Consider the following 8,774-nt stretch of genomic DNA (forward strand, 5'->3'; position numbering starts at 1 on the left):
TATTTATCTTGTTTCATCTTAAGGGTATTGAGGGAACAGGTCATTTAAGTTTTTAATTGGGCTGGCACTGGAAACTTTTTCAGGCTTATTGTCTGACAGGATCAGATGACAGTCAGCTTCTGGCTTGTGGTTCGCAAAGCGCCAAGTCGAGCGGATGTCAGCATGTGTGCAAAGCTCAAGAATTTGACCTTCTGGCTCATACAAAAACGTACTGTATGTCAAAGTCAATTTATTCCCTACCTGTATATACAGTATGGAGTCTCACTAAGCAGTGTGGCATCACTGCAGATTCATGGTTGCATTAGAGTTTGGAGAACTCAGATGTTTCTTGTGTGAATGCCTCTAAATCCTCTGTTTAAAGCTGCACTACTATTTTTATATGAGAAATAGATTAAATGAACAAATGGTGGAATGTGTAAAGTATGAGAAATCTCTCATTGTGACAAATCCTCATAAGAATGCCACCCAGATCTGCAGTTCTCCTCAGGCTAAAAAGTGCCCTCAGAGCTTTAGTCAGCTGCTTTCCTTGATCATAACGTGTAAGAAGTAGACGTTGTCATCGTGACGTAGAGACGCCGTTTACGTGGTGGACAGTAGAGCAAAAGCAGGTTTTGAGACACTTCCGCAGGTTGCCGCCTGGTTCTGTACACTACAGATATTTTCTCAGGAGTTGGTTGAACCCAAAATATATCTTAAATTAGAGTGATTATTGGCCTTCCTGTAGTCCAAATGAATACTAATTTTGGTCCATGTAATCGTTTGTTGCCATGTTCACTTTTCAATATTTTGTTTTCAGCTCATCGCATTGTCTCTTGGTGGCAAGCAATCAATGAATACACGTTTTAAGATGCACTAATCAGTATTGTTTTAATAATGTTTCACCGTCTTTAGCTCTTTCATCTTCAACAGTAAAAAAGCTCACTGTATGCTACCGCGACAAAGATGGTGACGAGCTTGAGAACAGAGCTTTTAGGAGCTACAGGAGGTATTTTTTACTTAGAGCTAAGAGTGTTACGGTTTGTGTCTGACCCCAAGCGCACGACCACAGGCAAAGCTCAGTTTAGCCGAACAAACGGCGTAGTTTAATTCAATTTAATTTTAATTTAAATAATCCACACAAAAATGTCTACAGAGATAATCCATATGAAGAGTCCACAGGTATAATCCACACAAAGTCAGCAAAAGACACAAGGGGAAAAGTCCACGGACATCATGGTACGAACTCGCAACGAGCTACTGACAGTCCTGATCTTTAACCCCCGTAGACAACAAGCTGAAGAGCTGCAGCTGCGGGATGAGCTGAGTGGCTTCAGGTGCGAGCCGGAGCACGCCGGCTTGTCCCCGCCTCCAAGTGCGTAGCTCCCTGGCAGCGCGCTCCGAGGTACCGGGTGTCACTGTGCGACTGGACGAAGGAGGAAGACCGGCTGGCTGAGTCGTGACAGAGGAGCCAATAAAGAGTGATTATTGGACTTAGATCAGATGGCCAGAGACACTACTCTACATGAATACTAATCTTGCTTTCCCAGGCTGCCTTTTCCAAATCAAATTGTCTTTTCCTGAACAACCAATGACCTAACATCAAACAAGTCATTTTTTTATTTTACTAAGCATTGTTTCAGTTTCAAGAGGAATTGCTGTATTGCACCCTTGGTCTTTGGCAGGGATTTACTCTGGCAGGATGCCATGTCTCAGAGCAAGCCACTACTGTTGTAGGAGTATCGTCACCCAATGGACATCCAGACACCCACTGATTTAACCACCGTGAATCCATCACCATAACCAAGAAATACTGTACACCACTGACTTATCAAAAGCAAACATGCAGTAAGAGTGTACCCTTTGTGTTTGAGATACTTATGTATGTGGTGACATTTGCCAAGACAATTAGGGGATGTAATCTGACCTTTCTTCCTTGGTATCGGTTAAGTGCACTGAACTGACTTGCTTCTTTCAGAGCTTAACATTTTCATTCAGGATCATAACGTGCAGTGAAAAATACTTTTCCATGAAGAAGCAGGATAATCACTGGCTCTTAACTGTTAATTGCAGTAATCCTGCTGCCTTCTATCAGTGTTATTATAGAGTTTGATTTGTTGCTGCACTAAGAAGTCTGCCTACGTAGCTGGCTTTGGGTGCCAATATGGGATCAGCAAACCTTCACCACATTAACACGGCAGATTTTGATCTGGGATCAGAGTTACAAGGGGGCATCTCGGCTCATACTGTCTTGCTCCGGCTTGTTTGGGGCAGGTTATATGCCTGTGCATGACAAATGTTTGTGGAATCTGATTAATTAAAGGTTTGAGGTGGCAGCTGAATCTTGACGTAAAGATTAGAACTTTGGCACAAAAAATAAGGGGCCACCGTGTTATCAGCCTTGTATGTGCATCCAGACATGTTGTGGTCTAAAGCAGTAGTCCCCAACCACAGGCCACGGACCAGTACCGGTCTGTGGGTCCTTTCATACTGGGCCGCACAGAAAGAATAAATGAAAAAAAAATCTGATTAATTATCGCGGTCTGAAAGATGTTTTATTTTGAAAAATGACCAGATACATCCGTCTGTGCGTCTTGATGTGTCGAGACGCTTGTCTTGGTCGCGTGATACATTACCCACCCAAAAAAGCCTACAAGCTAGCAAAATGTAGTAAAAAACAAATGTCTTTGGAAAGGGGAAAAGGCCCAATGAGGAGAAGAGCCTACGACTTCTAAGAAAAAGAAAGCTTGATTTAGAAGACACTATCAGGAGTCCTGCTTAAAATATGGGGTTACCTCATGCGCCCAATCTGCATAATACATGGCGATAATTACTATTTTTTAATGTACTTTATAGTTGTTTTCATGCCTTTTGTATAATATTATTTTGTCATATGTATTCCCCACACCTTGAAGGCCGGTTAGTGAAAATATTGTCTTACACGAAACCGGTCAGTGACGCAAAAAAGGTTGGGGACCGCTGGTCTCAAGGGTAATCACACTATTTGCATCTACAAAGGGAGCAGGTCCTCTTCCACAGAGTCTGCTATTCATGTTTCTACAGTAACCCGGAATGGACAAACCAAATACTGACTCCAGAGCGCTGACGGTAGGGATAGTTACCAAAACCTGGTATTAAACAGGCCCCGTTGGTAAATTATTAAAGATCTGTATTGATAAGCTCTGGCGTCACTGTAGATTTTGAACAGTACTTTTTAAATGTACCTACAAGCTTAAACAAAAGTTGACTCTGTAGTTTACTTTTATTTATTTATTTTCCTCTCCTTTCCCTCAAGAGGTTTCGCCTCTAGTCAGGCCACAGTTTTAAATAAGAATTTGTTCTTAATCTGTTTTGCCTTAGTTTGCTTTCGTAAACTTCTCTGCTGGCTGAGACAAAGGCCCTCTTCTCTCTTCCAACAGTATCTGCAGGCAGTATATCAGCAGAGGGAAAAGGACAAAGAACTGATGTTATTTATTTTGATTATATTTATATTGGTTTCCAGTGAGAAATGAGTGAAAGACTTTATTCAGTTTTCAATTCAATTTAGTTTATTATATATAGCCCAATATCACAAATTACAAATTTGACTCAGAGGGCTTTACAATCTGTACACGTTCGACATCCCTGTCCCAGGACCTCACATCGGATCAGGAAAAAAGGGAAGAAACCGTCAGGAGAGCAACAAAGGAGGATCCCTCTCCCCGGATGTACAGATGCAATAGATTTCATGTGTACAGAATGAACAGAGTTACAAAGTTACATGAAAACATTACATGAATATGACAATGTATGAATGGAACTCCAATCCATGAAACAGAAGGAGGTAGAGAGGAGGGGGGGGCGGGGCGCGGCACATCAGCAGCGCCAACGCGGGAGGCCGGCTCACCAGGCATCAGACACCTCCAGGTCCAATGGACCCTATGAGACGTGAAGTCACAACGACTCCGGGGAGGAAGCAGAGGTTCAATGTAGAGATGTTAATTCATCCATAAGGAGAGAGAGAAGAGGAGATAGGTGCTCAGTGTATCCTAAAACATCTCCCAGCAGCCTATAAGCCTATAGCAGCATATCAAGGGGCTCCACCAGGGCAAACCTGATTCAGCCCTAACTATAAGCACTATTAAAGTGGAAAGTCTTAAGTCTATTCTCAAATGAGGTGACTGTGTCTGCCTCCCGGACTGAAAGTGGAAGCTGGTTCCATAAAAGAGGAGCTTGATAACTGAAGGCTCTGGCTCCCATCCTCGAAGTATTTTAAATGTGATTCTTGATTTTACAGGGAGCCAGTGCAGAGCAGCTAATACAGGAGTAATGTGATCTCTTTTCTTAGTTTTTGTAAAAGTACACGAGCTGCAGCATTCTGGATTAACTGGAGGGATTTAAGAGACTTACTAGAGCAGCCTGATAATAAGGAGTTGCAGTAATCAAAGTAAAAAAAGGTGTGAACCAGCCTGATGAAGCCGAGATTCTTTACAGTTGTGTTGGATACCAGGGCAATGCCATCTACAGAAACCACATCACCAGATAATTGATCTCTGAGGTGTTCAGGGCCGAGCAAAAAAACTTCAGTTTTGTCTGAGTTTAACATCAGGAAGTTGCAGGTCATCCATGTTTTTTATGTCTTTAAGACATTCTTGAATTTTTTAACGAGCTGGTTGGTCTCCTCTGGTTTGATCGATAGATATATGTTTCTTAATAATGTTGCCCAAAGGAAGCATATATAAGGTAAATAAATAAATAAAATTTGTCCAAGCACAGAACCTTGTGGAACTCCGTGATTAACGTTGGTGGAATGACTTTAACCATATTGTAAATAATGAAAATGTCTATTTATTATTAGGGCCTGAGCACTGAACCTCAAATATTTAAATATTTATTATACCACAGCCGTATGTGTTTCTGCTTAATCAGATCAGACCAAAGGAAGCATCCATCCATCCATTATCAGCCGCTTATCCGGGGTCGGGTCGCGGTGGCAGCAGGTTCAGCAGGCCGACCCAGGCTTCCATCTCACCCGCAACACTTTCCAGCTCATTCTGGGGGATCCCGAGGCGTTCCAAGGCCAGCCGGGAGATATAATCCCTCCAGGGTGTCCTCGGTCTTTCCCGGGGCCTCCTACCAGTTGGACGTGCTCGGAAAACCTCTAATGGGAGGCGTCCAGGAGGCATCCTGACTAGATGCCCGAACCACCTCAGCTGACTCCTTTCGACACGAAGGAGCAGCGACTCGACTCCAAGCTCCCCCCTGATGTCCGAGCTCCTTACCCTATTTCTAAGGCTGAGCCCAGTCCCCCTACGGAGGAAGCTCATTTCGGCCGCTTGTATCCGAGATCTCGTTCTTTCGGTCACGACCCAGAATTTGTGACCATAGGTGAGGGTTGGAACGTAGACCGACCAGCAAATGGAGAGCTTTGCCTTCCGGCTCAGCTCCCTCTTCACCAAGACGGACCAGTACAGCGCCTGTTTTACTGCTGCAGCTGCAGCGATCCGCCTGTCGATCTCCCGCTTCACCTTACCCTCACTCGTGAACAAGACCACGAGATACTTGAACTCCTTCGCTTGGGGTAGGCAGTTTGTCCCCACCTGGAGGGAGCAATCCACCGGTTTCCGGCAGAGCACCATGGCCTCAGATTTGGAGGTGCTAACTCTCATCCCTGCCGCTTCGCACTCGGCTGCAAAACTAACCCAGTGAATGCTGGAGGTCACGGCCCGAGGAGGCAAACAGGACCACATCATCCGCGAACAGCAGAGAGGCGATCCCGAGACTCCCGAACCGGATCCTCTCCGCCCCCTGGCTGTGCCTAGATATCATGTCCTTGAAGGTCACGAACAGGACCGGTGATAAATGGCAGCCCTGGCGGAGGCCAACACCCACCGGGAACGTGTCTGACTTACTACCGAGGATACGAACACAGCTCCTACTGCAGGCGTACAGAGACCGGATGACCCGTGCCAACGGGTCCGGCACCCCATACTCCCGCAGCACCCCCCATAAAAACCCCAGAGGGACCCGGTAGAAAGCCTTCTCCAGGTCTACAAAGCACATCTCCCAGGACCCCTCCAGTAATCTTGCGAGGGTAAGAGCTGGTCCACTGTTCCACGACCGGTACGGAATCCGCACTGTTCGTCTTGAATCCGAGGTTCGACAAGCGGTCGGAGCCTCCTTTCCAGCACCCTGGCATAAGCTTTTCCCGGGAGGCTGATTAGTGTGATACCACGATAGTTCGAGCATACTCTCCGGTCCCCCTTCTTGAAGATGGGAACCACCACTCCGGTCTGCCAGTCCATGGGCACTGTTCCCGACCCCCATGCGACACTGAAAAGGCGTGTCAACCAAGACAGCTCAACAATGTCCAGCGCTTTCAGCATCTCAGAGCGGATCTCATCCACCCCTGGCGCCTTGCCAACAAGGAGCTTTTTGACTACCTTAGCGCGTCGTTTCGCCAGAATTCAGGTTGTCAAAATGCTGGTCGACCCAGTGCTCGATGCGTCACATTCAGGAGGAGAAGAAGAAGTAGAAGAAGAAGAAGACCAAGACCAAGAAGTAGACAATGAAGAACAAGAAGAAGAAGAAGAAGAAGAAGAAGAAGAAGAAGTAGACGACGGGGAGGAAGTGCGCGATAGATCGTCTTCAGAAGAAGAAGAAGAAGAAGCGGCGGCCGCCGCCTCGGCAGACGGAGACAACGGACCTTGCTGTCGAAAGACGGAGAAATATCGTGGTCGTCAGAGGCGTACGACCGAGAGGGACGCTCGGTGCGAAACTCTCGGTGGACGACGACGACTACCGCCGCCGCCGCCGCCTCCCCGGGAGGAGCAGGAGGAGAGCCCACGGTGTACGCCAGGTCCCACGCCCGCGACATAGCCTCGACGTTCCGCATGTTGGTCTCGCCGGCCGTCGAAACGATCGTCCTGGAGATGATCAATCTGGAGGGCTCGCGAAAATACGGCGACGACTGGAAAAGGATGGACATGACCGACCTGCGGGCCTACGTCGGGCTGCTGATCTTAGCGGCAGTGTACAGGTCCCGTGGCAAGGCCGCGGCTAGCCTGTGGGACGCCGAGAGCGGCAGGGCGATTTTCCGCGCCACGATGCCGCTCAAACGCTTTCACACGTACTCCAGACTGCTGCGCTTCAACGACCGCGAGACCAGGGCCGAGAGACGCGCGACCGACAAACTGGCCGCCGTGAGAGAGGTGTGGGACACGTGGGCCGAGCGGCTGCCGCTCCTTTACAACCCGGGGCCCGAAGTGACGGTGGACGAGCAACTGGTTCCCTTCAGAGGTACTCGAACGATTGCGACGACTGCGATAATAATAATAATAATGACGGTGATGGCGATGATATATGTAATATACGATAATTCAATTCAATTCAATAGGCTTTATTGGCATGAATGTTGCAACAACAATATTGCCAAAGCGCGAGACGTTGCAACGCCAAAAAATATATACAATTCATATACAGATAATAATAATAATAATAACAATATGACAGAAATAATCACATTGAAAGAAAATACAGTTGTGTTTCTCGGGACACAATAAAAGGTGTGTGTGCGTGTGTGTGTGTGTGTGTTGGTCATTCGCTGTCCCTCGGGTTGTGGCATGACGGGACGTGAGGTGCAACAAGGTGGGCTGTGTTTCCTTCTCCTGGGAGGATTCTTAGTTGGGAAGATTCTCCCAGTTCTCTGAAACCTTTGATCTGGGAGTCGAGCCGGTCAAAATAAAGTCCGTCTGCGTTTTGTATATTTACTCTCTCTCTCTCTCTGCAAAAAAAAACAAAAAAAAAACTGCAGGTCGGTGTCCTTTCCGGCCGTACATGCCCAGCAAGCCGGCGAAATACGGCATCAAGTCGTGGGTGGCCTGCGACGCCAGATCCAGCTATGCTTGGAAGATGCAAGTTTACACCGGAAAGCCGAGTGGCGGCGGCGGCGGCGGACGCTCTGAGAAGAACCTGGGGACGAGGGTCGTGCTCGACGTGACCGAGGGACTGAGGGGGCGCAACGTCACGTGCGACAATTTCTTCACCTCCTACGAACTCGCGAGGCTGCTCCTGCTCAGGGACAACACCGTGGTGGGCACGGTTCGAAAGAACAGGCGAGAGATCCCCCCCGTGCTGCTCTTGTCCAAGCGGAGAGACGTCTTCTTGTCAAAGTTTGCCTTCACACCCACTGTCACGCTTGTCTCCTACCTTGCCAAGAAGAGCAAGAACGTGCTGTTCCTGAGCACGCGGCAGGCGATGTCAGTGATCGCGCCGACGGCAAGCCCATAATCATCCGGGACTACAACCGCAACAAAGGCGGCGTGGACAACCTCGACAAGGTGACCGGGACGTACAGCTGCCGAAGGATGACGGCTCGCTGGCCCCTTGTCGTTTTCCACAACATCCTCGACGTGTCCGCCTACAACGCCTTTGTGATATGGCGAGAGGTCAACCCCGACTGGATGCCCGGCAAGCGGAACAAGATGAGGGCATTTCTCGAGCGGCTGGGAAAAGCCCTCGTGGCTCCGTTCGTGGAGAGACGGAATCGTCTGCCCCCGTCGTGAAAGCCGCGCGGAGGGCCAGAGCCCAGCGCGATGGGCCCGAGGATCCGGCCGGGGTCGCCGCCGCCGCCGAGACAGCGGTCGTGCCGCGCGGGGCGGCAAGTAAGCGAAAGAAGGACTCTATAAACGTACACCGTGTGCAACGGGTGTAACAAGTACATCTGCAAGGGCTGCTCGCTGGTGTACTGCCCGACGTGCGCGCGATAATCCGGCGAGGTTTAGGACCCCAATCTGGCGTGGGACGGACGGGGATGTCGC

At 48.5% G+C, this 8,774-nt stretch overlaps 1 protein-coding gene across 1 annotated transcript in view; it reads left to right on the plus strand.

Moving 5' to 3' along the window:
• The window catches only part of LOC117749062 (piggyBac transposable element-derived protein 4-like), a 37,363-nt gene extending 28,844 nt beyond the window's left edge, over nt 1-8,519 (plus strand). Inside the window, 4 exon segments of the mRNA XM_034559266.1 lie at nt 1,266-1,351; nt 6,700-7,254; nt 7,769-8,203; nt 8,206-8,519. Coding sequence (XP_034415157.1) covers nt 1,266-1,351; nt 6,700-7,254; nt 7,769-8,203; nt 8,206-8,519 — 1,390 coding nt within the window.
• Nucleotides 8,520-8,774: the final 255 nt, after the last annotated feature.

The sequence above is a fragment of the Cyclopterus lumpus genome, chromosome 19 (genome assembly GCF_009769545.1).
Source record: "Cyclopterus lumpus isolate fCycLum1 chromosome 19, fCycLum1.pri, whole genome shotgun sequence".
NCBI classification, from domain to species: domain Eukaryota; kingdom Metazoa; phylum Chordata; class Actinopteri; order Perciformes; family Cyclopteridae; genus Cyclopterus; species Cyclopterus lumpus.